The sequence below is a fragment of the Myotis brandtii genome, unplaced genomic scaffold (genome assembly GCF_000412655.1).
Source record: "Myotis brandtii unplaced genomic scaffold, ASM41265v1 scaffold536, whole genome shotgun sequence".
Taxonomy (NCBI): domain Eukaryota; kingdom Metazoa; phylum Chordata; class Mammalia; order Chiroptera; family Vespertilionidae; genus Myotis; species Myotis brandtii.
In genome coordinates, this window is record NW_005369967.1 from 1,323,875 (window position 1) to 1,341,926 (window position 18,052).

The window sequence follows — 18,052 nt, forward strand, 5'->3', positions numbered from 1 at the left end:
ATATATAAATTCTTATCCACTGCTATTTGCATGGCCTACAAACCTAGAGTCACCAGTAGAGGTTGGAATTAGAGATATAAAATTAGGAATTTTAGTGAATGGGTGATATTAATTTCATGGGACTAGATGAGGTTATATAGGGGGTAGCTAAGTAATAACCTTTTTCTATGACTTTTCAGAAGAAAGAAAATTTTCTATGAAATCCTAGATAAGATCAAGTTTGGGTATTGCATTTTACTAACTAGCACATTAAATGTTCAAAGTTTAGTGTAGTGATTAAGCACGTGGACTCTGAAGCCAGGCTACATAGGCTTGAATTGTGGCTCTTCTGTGATTTAGACCAAAACATATAATCTCTCTACACCTCTCTTTCCTTATCTGTAAATAAGGATAATAATGATGCCTTCCTATAAGGTTCTTGTGATGAGTAAGTTAAATTAGACCAGTGCCACGGCACATAGTAACATGCACAAAAGATTAGGCAGCCCAGCTGGTGTGGTACAGTGGTTGAACATCGACCTATGAACCAGAAGATCGTGGTTCAATTCCCGGTCAGGGCACATGCCCAGGCTGAAGGTTCAATCCCCAGTGTGGGGCATGTAGGAGGCAGCCAGTCAATGATTCTGATCATTGATGTTTCTATCTCTCCCTCTCCCTTCTTCTCTGAAATCAATAAAAATATTTTTTAAAAAGAATTAGGCAAATGGGGGGGGGGGAGGAAACATATGTACTACTATTTGTAATACTTTAAACAATAAAAAAATAAAAAAGAAATTTAAGAATTAAATAGTATGGTGAAAGCCGGGGGAGGGGGGTATATGTGGGAAAAGGAGGATAAAAGGGGGATACCTGCAATAATGTCAATATTAAAAGTTTTTAATTAAAAAAAGACATTTAAGAAAAAAACAAAAATTAGGCAAATGGGGGGGGGGGGGGGAAACATATGTACTACTATTTGTAATACTTTAAACAATAAAAAAATAAAAAAGAAATTTAAGAATTAAATAGTATGGTGAAAGCCGGGGGAGGGGGGTATATGTGGGAAAAGGAGGATAAAAGGGGGATACCTGCAATAATGTCAATATTAAAAGTTTTTAATTAAAAAAAGACATTTAAGAAAAAAACAAAAAGAATTAGGCAATATTATCTTTAAAGTTCACCATGTTTTGACACATGAGGTAATGTTGTTAACTTGATGTAATGTTCCACCAAAGAAGGCTATATTTTGGCAAGAGAAAATTTCTCATCTTGTATTCTTCATTTGGGTATATAAGAAACCAAGGGTTGTTGATATTTATGAGTCAGTCCCACTTTTTAATCAGTGTTTCAGCATCATATTCTTAGTTAATTATCTTCCTGTTTAGGTCACAGTGCTGTTGATATCACCAAGGTGGCTAGAAGACACCGCATGTCTCCTTTTCCTCTAACATCTATGGACAAAGCCTTCATCACAGTCCTGGAGATGACTCCGGTGCTTGGGACAGAAATCATCAACTACCGAGGTACTGGAATATTTGTCCATTGCCTTTCACTTTTCTCCAAGTAAGATTCATAGACCATTAATAAACAGTTTCCTGAAAGAAAAGGTTATTAATTATTATCACAGTTATTATCATTATTCTTTTTACTTCTTATTTCTACTCAACTCTACGATCAGCCTTAATGGTATATAGAGTAAAACATCCATAAAGCTTCCTTTTTCATAAAAATAAAAAAATGAATAAAGTAGCAGTGTTTCTCCTGTTCATCAAAATACTAATACTATAAACCAAAAAGAGGGTTGTTAGCACTGAGTGAGGAAAATAGTTAACTCTGAGTCTTCCTGATGTCCTTTCTGTTAGAAATGGAAGATAACTAAAGTATCTTGTAATCATGTTTTCCTTTGTGGAAAATATGTTTTTAAATGTAAAAACTACATTAAATGATCAATGGATCACTGAACAACCAGTCTGATCTCAGTTTTTGTGCTTCGTCTATCTTCTTATTCTCTGCCCTTTAGTTCAGTAGCAAATTGAGACCAGTTTGTGGAAGGACAATGGAAAGTTGGTGTCCCCAGTGTTTTCACTTTTTAATCAACCCCCTTCTTAAAAATTCAGCATGAAAGTTATATTTAGTGCAATCTCAATAAAATATAGTTTCTTAGTTATTTTTGTTATGCAGATAAAAACAACACAATAGGATTGATTTTAAAAAATACTTTATTCATCGATCATAAAATATTCTAACTTCAGTGAACATTAGAGAGTATCTATACAAACACCCTAATTTTTCTGCAAGGCAATTCAGACTCAGAACAGCTGAAAAGGAATAAGACTAAGGCTCAAGATTCCATTCTTTTTACTACATGACAGAGCTTGGCTAGAGTGGCTTGGTGGTTGAACATCAACTTATGAACTAGGAGGTCACGGCTAGATTCCCAGTGAGGGCATATGCCTAGGATGTGGGCTCAATCCCCAGTCAGGGGCGTGCAAGAGGCAAACGATCAATGATTCTCTTTCATCATTGATGTTTCTATCTCTCCATCTCTCTTCCTTTCTGAAATCAATAAAAATATTTATTTTTTAAAATGATGATAGATAACCAAACAAATTACAGTGGGGCCTTGACTTATGAGTTTAATTCGTTCCGAGACCGAGCTCGTTACTCTGTCAACTCAATGCAAAAAATCGGCTGAGAGACAGCTGGTATCTCAAAAAACTCGTTAGTCGGGACACTCGTAAGTCAAGGTCCCACTGTATGTTAAAATTAAAAGGCCTAATACTAGTGAAATTCTAAATGCCAGATTCTAGCTCTGTTCACTGATGGTACTTAGACAAAAATTGTTTTTATATAATTCACCCTAATCCTATATCTCTGACTTGCATTCTTTTAAATATGTATATCAGTAGGCTTAAACTTTTGGTTTATTATTAATCCTCATTAAAGGATCTAAAGATTAGAAGCTCACTAGAGTTAGGAATTAGTTAGGAATTAACTAAGTGTTTTCAAAATCAATTTTAATGAAATAGGTTTTTGCTATTATTAAATGTAGAATATTCAGATATTTTTATATACATCAACAGCAAGACATATTCAGAAAATATAAATGTAAACTTAAGTTGGAAAAAATTTTAAGTAATACTTTACCTATTAGAAACATAAATTAACCATCTCTGGCCTTGGAATTTCACGGGAGTTTTCCCTAACAGCAGTTTTTAGAAAAATCTCAGAGTATGCCAAGTCATTTAAGCAGAAATTTTAGTCCTTTTAAGGAAGAAAAAAAAATGGAATTGAAAGTGGCCATTTATAAGTTTCTTCTAGGGGAAAAAACAAACGAAAAAAAGCTGTCAGATGGATTCTCTTTTTTCTTCATGTGCTTGTTTCTCCTTCATTGGTTCATCAAATCAGTTGTCACTTATAAGTTAGCAAACTCTTCATGGATGGTTAAATTTCTTGTCAAGTGCTTCCACCCATGAAGATGAAGTGTGCATTCAACCTTTGAGTTGGATCAAACTCAATTTTTCATGCAAGAGAGTATTATAATTAAACCTCCCAGGGCCTATGCACTTTAAGTAGGTGTTTAAAAAACATCATCATATATAGAAACATAATTAATTTTGTTCAATAAATATTTATTAAGCATCTACCAAATGATAGGTACTATGTTAAGTCCTGGATAGACAAAGGTGAATAAAACACTTCTGCCCCATGAATCTCACGTATAGTGCAGAAGAGACAGGGAAACAATGAGATAATTGTCTCCTTTATTGGCTTTTTTGTAGGCTTGCTTGCCTGCCTTTGTCCATTCCTTGAATATAAGCTTTCTTTAGCATTTTCGTTTTTGGTCCTTTTCACATCTTGCACATGCACTTCAGATAACCTCATGCATGCCAATGATTTCAAATGCTACCTATTAAATGATTTCTAAATCCATATCACTTGCCCAGACCTTGCCTGAGCTCTAGACTTATATACCAAATGTATACATGCTGCTAGTAAATATTTAAATATGTTTCTATTATTTTAGAGAGAGAGAAAGGGAGAGGGATAGAGAAATAGAAACATCAATGAGAGAGAAACATCTATCAGCCACCTCCTGCACACCCCACACTTGAGATCGAACCTGAAACCCAGGCATTTGCCCTGACCAGGAATCAAACCGTGACCTCTTGGTTCATGGGACTACGCTCAACACTGAGCCACACTGGCAGGGCTTGCTGCTAGTAAATTTAACATGGCCAAAACTAAACTTATATTCTTTACCTCTACAATACTTGCTGTTTCTACGTCCTCTTGAATCCATCCCTTGTTTTCTATTCCCAAAGCTATAATTTTGATTTAGGTCTTTATTATTAACTTCATGGATTATTGTCTAATAGAATATTAAAAATTATCCTTCCAAAGCAAGTGCCTAGATGTCCATGTATGTATTGTTTGTTTTCATCTGGTTTGGCTATAAATGCATTTCTACTGTTTTCAGCTTCTACTTGCAAACAAGGCCTTTAAGGAACAAGCGCTCCATTGATTATAAATATCTTCCTTTGGTTTCTTGTGAGAGGCATACCTGGTATAACAACAGGGGATAATATATGTAAGACTGCCACTTCTGATTCGTTTTCTTTGCTTATGAAATGCTTTGCATGAATAAATTACAGCTTCACATTTGGTACTGGACTAGCTACTGTAAAGCAGATTAAAATATTCTGGCACCATTCGCTGTAATTCCCAGTCTCTTTTAGTTAACAATGGAAAAACTATGAGCTTTCAATAGAAAGGGTTATGTTTTCTTAGGATATTATTTTAGATCACTAGCTCTAGGCTTTCTTATTCAAGATTAAATGATCGAAGACTTTAGCATCTCTAACCTTGGATCTTTGTTTTTCCACAAAAGACTTAAGTAATTCGAGTCAAGGAAACTTTAAGCTTTGATGTTGGAACTCATTTGGAAACAGTGGTCTCTTTTAGAATACTGACCACAGCAGAGGTATTTCTCCCTGTCTCTGACTTACAGTTAGATAATTGCCTGAAGGTAGGCAGAAATTACTGCCTCTAGAAGAAACTCAGAAGCTCTTGATTTCAAACAGTAGGAGGTCCTCACCAAAATGGTTCACAGCTCATGCTAGGAATTCATTAATTCCTCTTGAGGATTCAGGGGCTGTCAGAAAATAATGAAAAGGCAAGTAAGGTATACCAGCAGGAACTTGCCATCAAATATACTCTTTACCTTGCTGAGAGACCTTGGGCAAGCTACATAACCCTTCTGAGTCTTATTTCTCTCATACATAAAAATAGGAATAATATCTACCCAATAAGATCATTGTGAGATATTATTAAAGGAAATAATATATGTAAATCATCTAGTTTGCACTAAGCTGCCATATTTCAAATTTAGTAAATGATTGATTCCCTTCCCTTCTCCACGTGGGGATTCTGAGATCATGACCCTGAGATAAGCATCTATAAATTAGTGTCAACGCTAGATCCCTTGGCTCAGCTCCATTTGTTGATCCACATGAACTATCTCTGGATCCCTATGCATTTTGTTGTAGTCAAATTTACATTACCTACTAGGTCATTCAGGCATGTGCTCCCTATCCCATTAGGAAATATAACCTAAACAGCAGCTTTTGCAGTTTTTGAGCTTACTTCTGATTGAGCTTTACAAAATTGAAGCAGAGAATTAGGGTAGTTATTCAAATGTTTCAAGTGAAAGCATATGTTTTTATTATCTAAACTAGAGGCCCATTGCACGAAGATTCACACAATAGGCCTTCCTTCCCCTGGCTGCTGGCACCGGTTTTCCTCCGGCACCCGGGACCCAGGCCTTTGGTCCAGCCGCAGCGGAGAAGCCAAGCCTCTAGGCCAGCCGTGGGCAAACTACAGCCTGTGGGCCGGATCCGCATTGTGGCCCTTGAGTCAAAAAGTTTGCCCACCCCTGCTCTAGGCCCACCCCGCCTCCCCGGGTTCCCGGCATCCCAGGCCCCCAGCCCCTCCTTGAGCGGCAGCCAGGGCCAGCTGGAAGCCTGGGTCGCCCCTGACCCATGCTCCCAGCCACTCCTTCAGCGGCGGCCAGGACGGGCGGGAAGCTTGGCTTCCTCCGTCGCCAGAGGCAACCCAAGCCTCCAGCTCTGTGGCCACTGCCATCTTTATTGAGTTAATTTGCATACTCGCCCTGATTGGCTGGTGGGCGTAGCAGAGAGATGGTCAATTTGCATGTTTCCCTTTTATTAGTGTGGATTACTGACTCCAGTCTAGTAAAGTTTCACCTAGGATGATCCCATTCGCTTGCAAATACCTCCTGGGGTATTGGTCTGGGCTAGCATTTGCTGTAGATTTTTCAATGTGACTGCTTGAACTCATTCATACTTCCCTTCAGGTAGTCTCATCTCTTTAGACTCTTTAATCCATAAACTTTATTATGCCTCTAAAATATGCACATCTCATTATATCCTTTATTTATATCATTTCCTGTATACTTCTTCCTGCATTCCTCAAATATGAACAATTAAATCCCTCTATGTATTCATGGTATGTGTGTATGTGTGTGTGTATGTAATCATAACCTCTAGGCAATTATGCTGCTCTTAGTGTCCAAGATTGTGATTATAATACCAATCTGTTCTCTGTATATGTGCTTTCAGGTGCTTTTCCCCCAGTATGGCGATTACCACATGTGTGCTGTTATCACAGTACTCAATAAGCCCTCTTGTGTGGGGGAGTCATTTCTATAGTTATATAATTGAGTAAAATTAACTCACATAGGAATCAGACCTGTAACATTGGCTAATTATCCCATGTGGCAACCAGGTAGACTAATCTTCCTATTTCATACTTCCTTCTCTGTATAACATTAAATGTCTCCTTATATGTATTCTCTCTCTTTAAAAATAAAGCTTATTATAAGTGTATCTCACTTGAAATAATTTTGATAAAACAATCTATATTAAGTTTTTAAAAGTAAGGAGGAAGTAATTTTCAGTATATCAGGTTAAAACAAAGTATAATTTTTAAATATGATTCTTAGTGATTCTTAATTTTCCATTCTTTTGGGGAACTTTTTCACATTTTAAGTATACATTTTATTTAGCATAGTTTACTTGGCAATCCTTTTATTCAGTATCTATTTTGAGGTACCATCATCTCTATTAGCAGTATTAGGTTAGGATTCAGAATATAAGCAATTGGAAAAATGTTTCAGTTAAAATAAAATGAAAATAGAAAATTTTTCCAAGGAATAGCATCAAAACACCTTATTCTTGCAGTGATCAAAGAAGGATTTCAGATTTTTAGAAATTCCTGTCTATTCTTAATTATATTGGTAGAACTATGAAAATTTATGTAAATATACAAGATTTTCCAAACTACAGGGAAGAAAATTAGTAAAAATGAAAAGAGACAAATTTCAGTGGCAGTAAAGGATTTGCCAGTACCACCAGCAAGAGAATTACCAGGAATGGAAACTGGGCAATAGCTTTTTTTTAAATTGATTTTATTGATTAATTTTCCCATTAGAGCATCCAGTGCTACAGTAATTACCTCTTTGACTATTTTTTTAAGTAAAGACTTTGCAATTCCTGGCAGGCTATTAACTCACCCCATACCTTGGAGTATGTGGCAGGGAAACTCAAATCTTCCATTTAATTATGAGACAAAAGCATATGAGCAAAATTAGAGACACAAGGATTCTTTTATAATCAGCAACAATCTTTGTAATGTGTCCAAATGTATATAAGAATGTGTCCAAATGTATATAAAAATTTGTAACAATTTTTAAAACTTTAACTCCATTTTCCAGGAACAAAATATATTTAATTGGTTAAAAATATTATTTTCTCTGTCTATAAACTCCTTTTCTACAGATCCCAATGTCCTTGGTTAACTTGCTAAATAAATAAATAAATAAATAAATAAATAAATAAATTTTAAAAATCAACTATTAACATCTTGTCTTACCATTTGTAAATAACATTGAGTGATTCAGTGATACTATTGCAGCCTTGAAACTATAATGCTATTTACTTCTTCTTGCATCTCATCTAGGAGCTTTATTTCATCATCTTTTTTTTCTTTTTATAAAATACTTATTACATACCTTTTTTAAATAATCATAGTAATATGCTAATACAGGACAATTAATATTGAAAGTTAGGAATTATTTTTAGGATACTAGAACATGTGTTTAAAATGATAGAAATTATAATAAGGAAATATTTTTCCCTGTGGAGTGTATTGTAGTTTATAGGACAGTGATTGAGAAACTACCAATAAATAAGAGTTTATTTAAATTATTCAAACTATAGAAAGAGCATTTTGTTTGTTTCTACCAAATCCTGACCAACAAATCCATCCCTTTCACCTAAGTGCTATCTATTTATCAGTGACACCCTATTCATGTGACCTTGGTGTGGAAAGGTTTCCATCATTAAGTACCACAAGGAGTGATCATTTACTTTCATTTGAAATATTTTCTGTGACCTCAGGTTTAGGTATTTTTTAAAACTAATGTTTTCCCGAAAATATATATCTTTCATTTCAATTAAGGTAAATGCTTTTTACAGTTATGCACTTATTACTTTTAAAGCTTAATATTTTATATACTAGAAGCCCATTGCACGAAATTCGTGCACTCAGGGGGTGGGGGCAGTCTCTCAAACTGGCCTGCACCCTCTCGCAGTCCGGGAACCCTTGGGGAATGTCTAACTGATGGTGTAGGCCTGCTCCCTGGGAGTGGGCCTAAGCCAGCAGTTGGACATCTTTAGCGTTGCCACCACCACTGCGCTTGCCAGCCGTGAACACGGCTTCTGGCTGAGCAGTGCTCCCCCTGTGGGAGCGCACTGACCACCAGGGGATAGCTCCTGCGTTGAGTGTCTGCCCCCTGGTGGTCAGTGCACATCATAGCCACCAGTCATTCCACTGTTTGGTCAATTTGCATATTAGCCTTTTATTATGTAGGATATAAATGAATATATGACACAGATATAAGTTGTAGTACTCAAGAATAAAATTTATATCATGAAACCACAATACAGCCTAAGAACTAATTCATTACCAATTCCATTGCATCTTTTTGTATTTCTAAATCATCTTAATCATTTCTAATAATCATAACATTTGTATTTATCCAAATTCTGTAACTTTGCACAAAGCTTATTTTTATTTTATGATGTAAAACTGTAATACCTGCCCTCACTCATTACATTGGCAGGTAATGAGCATTCCTAGATGGAAAAATACAAATGCACAATGCAATACCTCTTTGAACAAGCATTTTTTTTGTACTATTCCATAAACATGACTTCTGGAGTAACTAGAGATTAATTAATGTACTTGTTTTTACTCAAAAGATATTCACCCCTAAATCATTTAATCTTTCTCAGTTTACAAAATTGTGAAGCCTATAATAATACATAAGTTAGATTTATAATGTACCAATGTTGTCTAGTCTTTCAAATTCACAGTCAAAATGTGGGAATAAATTATATTGGGATAGGCTCACCATATTAAATGTTTAGTGTCTCTTAAATAATCATGAAGCTTTCTATAAGTATATTATATTTCACAATAAAACTTTTTTTTGTTAATGTTGTAATGACCCAATTCTGAACCTGTTTCACCTTCCTCTTAATCTTTGGACTTAACTAATATTGTTCCTACCAATGGTCATTTGGCCAGAGTAAGTATATGTATCAAGTCTGCCTTCTCAACTATTTTTGTAAGCATAACTGATAGCTGTTAAGTCAAAAAGATCCTTTAGTAGCCTCTCACATAGATTGGATGTGATGGTGGTTTTTAAATGTTTTATATATAGTATACAAAACTGAGTTATATCCATGTTTTATATTAGGAAATCTTGAATGGTATCTTTCTTTTCAAACTTATGTTATCTACCACACTCTTCCTGCATTCCTGAAATATAAACTGATAGTATCCTGGTTAGCCAAAGTGAGGACAAGGAATCAATTTCCTGGAGCACTGAACTCAATTTTCCCTTGACTTCCTCCAAAGCCTTCTTAGAAATAACTACACAGGGAACTTTACAACTATGGAATCATTCTGATAAGTGACCTTGAGAAATTAACATGCTTTTCCCTCTTACATCCAAAAGTCACTCAGTTCTCCTGACATCCTAATTTAGATAGCAAGAAGAGACTATTATCTGAGTCAGAATAAATGCCCAACCAACAAATATTTGCTTTTACCTCTTAGAGAATACATTTGTATTTAATGGTTACAAAGCATACTCAATTTTATAAATAGCTCTCTATCTTGATTTTCCTTGTATATGTGTCCATCGTCAGCCATTTGAATTTCTAAAGACTCTTTCTGAAGATATTTTTGGGGGCAGTCATCCCATTATAAAAAAGCTAACACTCTAGAGAGTAGGCATAATGACTGTTACCTATGGGAAGCTGACTCATGAGTTTCCTGCTGACAACATAAAAGGCAACCACCTTTTAACCAAGCACTCTGCCACTGTCTTCTTGCAGCACAAGTAAGCATACAACACAAAACAGTATAAATCATCAGCCCGTCTTTTCCACTCCTTCCTTCTTATCACCTTCTTCAGAACACTTAATTGTATATACGGATCAGGATCCCCAGTAATACATAGCCCTGCCTTTAAGATTTCTGACCCCCACAGAATCTAGAAATATGCATATTTATTTTCATCTTCAACAAACTGAAGACATCCTTTATTATACAGAACTTAGAGAATAAGTGTGAGGGGGAAAGTAGAACACAATGAACATTTTCTCCTCAGACTCTGAAAGTAGGGCCATAGCTTCTTGGCACACAGACTAACTTTCTACAACTGAAAGGCTCACTTCTGACTGTGAAGAGCTACAAATTCCCACCACCAACTCTTCCTAAGAGAACATATTAGTTGTATTAATTACATATTGGGGAAATCATATTTTGCTTATTTTAAGTAGGGCTCTATTGGAATAGAGCACCTGAGAAAAAGGAATTTTGCTTATGTTTTCCTGAAATTATATCTTTTAGTAAAACTTTTGGCTCCCACAGCTTCAACTGCTCACTGTTGTTTCTCTACTAAATGTGAAACCTAAAATAGTCATAATATCTAGTTGAGAAGTTACTGCTGCCTGGTTCCCATTCAAGTTTGAAGAAGGCTGAGGTTCCCTTTTTCAAAACACATGCCCAAAGTTTATTCAACACAATCCTTGGGCTCCACCTATGGGCAAAGAAAAGGGATGCTTTAACATCTATGTACCTATATGTATGCAAGAGAGACTGTCCCATGTGATGAAGTAATTTTCAGCACTACTACATACTCTTTAAGTTCCCAAACAGATCATCTGGTCAGACATTGACCAGACAATTCTAATATTGACTTCTTGGAAGAGCTACCCATTGTTTAGTCCTGAACCCTACTGGGAGATACGGATATACAGTAGGTGCTTGTCTATCTGACGTTTATTCCTTCAAAACTCTTGCATCTGCTGCAACTGGGAGTTTTTACCATTTTCCAATCAATTACATAGTTCTCTATAAATCCTGTCCCTTGCCTTAGGCTTTTAGACCAAAACTTTTTGTTTTTCTCTTTGAAGAGATTAAAACTCTGCTGATAGGTTAACTTAATACCAACTCTAAAAGCAGAATTAACCCAGTAGGTATCTAATTTACCTTAAAGACAGCAACCCTATATTTAGTATAAGTCCAAAATAAAAAGCTTGCCAATTATATGATATATTAATAAATTTTAATAGCCTAAGTATGAAGCAGTTCTTTTTTTTCAAAATGAGGTGTTTTATTTTTTTCCCCATGATATTTCAAGGAGGTCTGTAAAGACCAGATGGTATATCTGTGCTACAAATGTAATTTTTCTTGACTTGCCTAAATATAGTTATTTGTTGAAATGAGAGGAATATTCTTTTTTTAAAATCTCTTATCCTTGCCCTTTAAAAAAATAACAGTTTATGAAGATACAATTCATATACCACAATTCACCCACTTAAAGTATACAATACAATGTTTTAGTATATTCACAGGTATGTACAATAATCACCATAATCAACTTTGGAACATTTTCATCACCTCACAAACAATCCCTCTCCCCTTTATCTGTCATCCTCCTCCTATCCCCTCATACCCCCACTTAGCCTTAAGTAACCAATGGTCTACTTTCAATCTCTATAGATTAACTGATTCTGGACATTTTATATAAAGGTATCATGTGTGATCTTTTGTGACTGGCTTTTTCTACTTAGCCCTTTTCTTATAGTCACTACTTTTTTTAGGTTAATAAAGGCAAAATCAAGGCTAAAATTCAAATGGAATGGTAAGGAAGCTCTTGTCTTTACTTTTCTCTTCATAAGGAAAAAAACGTTATAAAAATTTCGTGTTTATTGTAGAAAACTTGGTCACTTTCAGAAAAGTATATAGCAAAAGGAATAAAAATCATATATAATTCTAGCACACTGAAATAACAGATGCTTTATTTTTCATGTATGCCTTTCCTATCTTTTTCTATTGATACTTATGCATAGATCTACATGTGCAATTCTGCATGTTTTTAACTATACGAGTTTTCCTGTGTCAGTGAATCTTCTTCATAAATATTAGTTTAGCCTACATAATGTTTTATCATAAGGCTACATCTTTGTATATTTAAATTTCTGTTATTGGTCTTTTGATTTCTTCCCATTTCTCACTAATGTAAGCAACTCTGAAATAACATGTGCATAGAGATTTGTGAAATAAGCCAGGCAGAGAACAACAAGTACCATATGGTTTTACTCATATATGGAATTTAGTAAACAAAATGAACTAACTAGCAAAATAGAGACAGACCAGCAGGCTGACAGCCTATTATAGGAGGGGGACTGGAAGAAGGTGGAGGGATTGAGCAAAAAAGAGGAAAAAGTCTTGGACATAGAAAAAATATTTATTCATTTTCTTAACATAAACTTCTAGAGGTAAAATTACTGGGTCAATGGATATGAAAATGTTTAATAATTGGCTTTTTAAAGTCATTTTTGGGTTGTCAAAGGATTAATGACATGTCAAATTAAACACATCTTTGATGATTTTGTATAGCTACTCATATTCAAATAATCTCTGCAAGCATTATTAATGGACTGAATCTAATCTTTCATTTCAGATGCTAGGATTCATCTCTTCCTTCTGTCTCCTATTCTGTGGGTTAGAAATCAGGTCTGACTGAGCCCATATACAAGCCTTGTCAGACAAGCACATATGCTCATCTTGTCTATGACTGCCTGTTTAAAATTAATCTCAACAACCATATTTTGCTTCTTTTCTCTTCTTTCAGATGGAATGGGTCGAGTCCTTGCTCAAGATGTATATGCAAAAGATAACCTACCCCCCTTCCCAGCATCAGTAAAAGATGGCTATGCTGTTCGAGGTAAATATTTTGGCTTTCTTGAGTATCATCATAACTCACACTGTGTGTTTTTTCAGATTTTTGGCTCAGCCTGAGCACCCAACAACTGTTAAATCTGTTTCCCCCTTGGTTGTCAAAATAATTTTATTCACAGATAACAAAAGTAATCTACATCTATTTTCTGACACAATCTTGTTTAAAGCTTTTTAGTGAAATTACTATAGTTACTTGAAAATTATTATTTACAATTATATGTAGAGATTGATATAAAAAAACACTATACTATAGTTTATTCTTTTAGCCTTACACATACCAGATAGCAGACAGTCTTACTTTGTCTGGACGTTTTTTGCATGTTTTCTAGTTGAAAACATCTATATGGTACAAGAAAGAAGAGCAGATTCCCAACATAGGCATAAAGTGGGGTGATCTTTCCTCTTGCTTTAAACTCAAACATTAATAAAGGCTTCATAAAAAGCAAGCATGAGGGAAAACTCTAATTCCCAGGAAGATGCCATATTTCAAATATCTTAAGCTCCAGATGGTACCAGCAGCTCACACCTTTGGAGTTACCTGAGATTACATAAAACTTAAAAGCAAATATGAAATAGTATTTGCCTGTCTAAAGTCCAATCTAAGAACCCTAAATGAAAATGCAACTGAATTGCTTAGAAACTATTATTGGTAATTAACTCAAGGCTTATGTCATTGAAGAAATGTCTAAAAACATTTCCCAACTTATCAAAACTGTTAAGAAGGCCAATTCCTTTTTTAATGATCATTTATGGAGTCTCTTACTGATTTTTGTCATTATTTTCTTTTTACTCTATCTAACTACTAAAATAATTTTCTATTTTTTGTAAAGAAATATATTAGTTAGTCTCCATGTTCTATCACCATCTCTTAGAAGTATCTTTTTATGTTGGAGGCAGTATAGTAAGTGGTTAAGGATATGGGCTTTGAGCAAAGAGTGATCTGGGTTCTAGTACCAGTGCCATTGATATAACTTTTATTTTTATTTATTTTTTTAAAAATATATTTTATTGAGTTTTTACAGAGAGGAAGGGAGAGAGATAGAGAGTTAGAAACATCGATGAGAGAGAAACATCGATCAGCTGCCTCCTGCACATCTCCACTGGGAATGTGCCCGCAACCAAGGCACATGCCCTTGACCGGAATCGAACCTGGTACCTTTCAGCCTGCAGGCCGACGCTCTATCCACTGAGCCAAACCGGTTTCGGCTATTGATATAATTTTTAGCAAATTACCTAAACTTTTTGAGCCTCAGTTTCTCATCTGTAAAATGGTGATAATTATAACAGTTCTTACCCCAACAGGTTGTTGTGAGGATTAAATGAAACTATAAAAATCCTTAGTAAAGTTCCTGGCACCAAAAAGAGCATTCAATAATTGTTTTTAATAATAGTACCTATTATTATCACTACTGTTATTATGATAAACACATTTACTTATACAATATCTGAAAAAAGTATAACATTTACCTAAATTGTTAATCTCGTATTCTGTGTAAATAAAATGGTGAGGGGATTAATTCCTACTAGTTAATACTTTCTCAGGAATACTATCTTGGATGCACCTCATTCTGCTTGATCTCACTAAATTAGAGTATTTCTGAAAACATAAATAATAAATCTCTACCAAATTTTTCCCAATTAATTCCTTCTACAGAGTTTATTATATAATGCATATTGTCCAGAAATAAAATTGTTTTAATCTTCTGATAGCCTCATTGGCTCTTTTTGTTTCTTATTCCCAATCTAAGATATAAATTTTGTTTTGAACTTATAATTAATAGCCATACAGTATTACTATAAAATCACAAATAATTCTTTATTTCCAGAATAGAACAAACAGCTACAACAAATGAAATACCAAAGGGACAAGAAAGTCTATTTTTTACATGCTTTGTAATATAAAGTAGGAGAAAGTGAGAAAATAAATTATTTGAGGCAGAATTATTCTCAAACAGCATGTTGTTCTATGATTTTTGCATGAGATTTAGCAGCTTAATAAAAAGAAACTATTGCTCTTAGCTTTTCTAGTTGCCAGAAAGAGCAGTTAGCCCACATGAGCCATAAAAAGAGCCTTTCTGCTGTAGAATATATCAAAGAAATTTTTATGTAAAGTTACCATTCAGTATCTTATTTTTCTTTGTGTTTTGAAGTGATGGTATTTTAGTTATTTTACACAGAGAAAAAACATCTAAAATGACATCTCACAGTATAAAAGTTTCAACAGATTATATATCATGCAACTTATTCATATTATTTCTTTCCTGTGAAGTATTGAGAGTTCTCTAACATATAGACCATTTAACAGAGACTTAAAACATAACATAACATAACATTGTGGATATAGTTAAATCTCAAATTGGGAATGGTTGGTGAATCTATGTATATATATCAATATCATACTTAAAGTAGCAAAAGTCATCAGTAAACAAAAAGACATGGTCTTAGGCTTTTCTGTGTTATAATGCCACCTCCCAGTCATTGTCTTGGTAAAGAATTTCCTTGAAGCTATTGTTGTGGTTCTTTACCACTCTACTTCGTGTCCCCTCTTCTCTCCACCCTGTCTTCCTTTACTGCCATTCTTTCCTCCCCACTCCCGTTATTCTCCCTTTTTTTCTTCTCCTCTGCCTTTGCCTTAGGCCTTCCAGTAATAACCAGTGGCACCTGTGAGCATTGCTAACCCTCTAGGTGTAAAGAGGTTGCTAACTTGCTCTGGATCACTAAGCATTAGCCAGTATCCTTCAGAAGCATGTGGCATAAAACTCCAAACCAGTTGGAGGATCACTTGCTTTAAGGTATGTGGGTTGAAAGAATCAAGACAGTAAAAAATGACTAAGGAAATAAGAAATAGGAACAACTTTTTAAAAATAAGATAGATTAGAATGTAAAGAAGGCAAGAGTCAGTGATGATGATTTAAATAATAGGAAGAGCTGTGACCTTATAAACCTAAAACTGCATTCAGGAGAGAGTAAATTTGAAATGTAAAAGAAAATGAAACCTTTTTTATTTATGATTTATCAGTATAAGTTAGATATCATATTCTTCATATTTTTGAAGAGTTATTTCTCCCTTCATACTGATTAAGTCAATCATTTTGATGCATTCATACCCTCGTGGAGAGATGTGGGTAGGTGCTCATTGTCTCACAATTTTTTTTAAATTACAGTTTACTTCAATATTATTTTGTATTGATTTCAGGTTTACAGCTTAGTGGTTAGACAATCATATTCTTTACATAGTGTATCCCTCGATATTTTCAGTACCAAACTGGCACCATACATAGTTATCACAATGTTATTGACTATATTCCTTATGCTTTACTTTACATCCCTGTAACTGTTTTGTAACTACCAATTTATACTTCTTAATCTACCTTTACCTCTTTCTCCCAGTCTCCCAACACTCTTCCCCTCTGGCAACCAACAGCCTACTCTCTGCATCAAATTTTGTTTGTTCATTTATTTTGTTCTTTAGATTTCACATATAAGTGAAATCATATGGTATTTGTCTTTCTCTAACTGACTTATTTCACTAAGCTTAATACCCGTCAGGTCCATCCATTCTGTCTTGAAAAAAAACAAATGTATATGGAACCACAAAAATCCCAAATAGCCTCAGCAATATTGAGAAAGAAGAACAACGTTGGAAGTATCACACTACCTGATAATCAAACTATACTATAAGGCCATAGTAATTGAAACAGCATGGTACTGGTATAAAAACAGACATATAGATCAATGAAACAGAATAGAGAGCCCAGAAATAGACCCATGCCTATATAGTCAATTAATATTTGACAAAGAAGACAAGAACATACAATGGGGTAAAGATAGTCTATTCAATAAATGGTGTTGGAAAAATTGGACAAGCAAAAAAAAAATACTAGACCATCTTCTTACACAGTTTCTTCTTAGATGTTAATAAAGGAAAAAATGTTCAATATGAAAGACTTATCCCTTCAGAACTTGTTTTGGGATTATTTAGAAAAAGGAAAAATTATGAACAAGCCAGTAATTATTTTGAGAACCACATGTTATAATCAATTCTGGAAGGATATATTGAAAGAAATCTTTGCCATTTGGGTAAACTTTAAAAGATTTTTTTCTATTTTAATTTCTGATTGAAATATTTGCTTTTGGAAACTATAGAAAATAAAAAAGAACATCTAAAAATTGCCCATTTTCTCACTGCCCAGCCACTATTATTATTTTGTTGTACTTCCTGGCAGTAGATTAAACTGTATACTAAAATTCAGTATAATCTTTTTTTTATTTATGATTTATCAGTATAATTTTTTTTTATTAGAGCTAATTCTTAGTCTTTCATGAAAGCCATGTTCCAGGGTTTTTATTTTGCCCATTCAAAACCTTTTTGGCCACAGCTGGTTCTCCAACTCATTTGACAGCCTATTGCCTCCACTATAGGACACTTCAGATGAAGAAGAGTATTGCTCTTCTTACTATGATATGGGAGTATTACTCATGTGAGCAGAGAGATAATTTGGAATAATTAATTTTAGTTAAAACTGTATTTAAGGAATATCTCTTTTCTCAATACTAAAAATAAATGGGCATTTTTGTAAATTATATAAAATGCCTTCTCACTCATCTGTTCTACTCCCTAGCTCCCTGCTCTCCATAAGAAAAGGCAACAGACTTAAAATTCCAAACTCAC

General features: G+C 34.5%; 1 protein-coding gene across 13 annotated transcripts in view; it reads left to right on the forward strand.

Annotated features, from left to right (window-relative positions):
* The window catches only part of GPHN (gephyrin), a 445,634-nt gene that overhangs the window by 375,666 nt on the left and 51,916 nt on the right, over nucleotides 1-18,052 (forward strand). For all 13 annotated transcript variants that reach the window (XM_005877905.2, XM_005877906.2, XM_014549124.1 and 10 more), the window contains 2 exons: nucleotides 1,365-1,502; nucleotides 13,274-13,366. In XM_005877905.2, coding sequence (XP_005877967.1) covers nucleotides 1,365-1,502; nucleotides 13,274-13,366 — 231 coding nt within the window. The remainder of the gene's footprint in view (nucleotides 1-1,364; nucleotides 1,503-13,273; nucleotides 13,367-18,052) is intronic.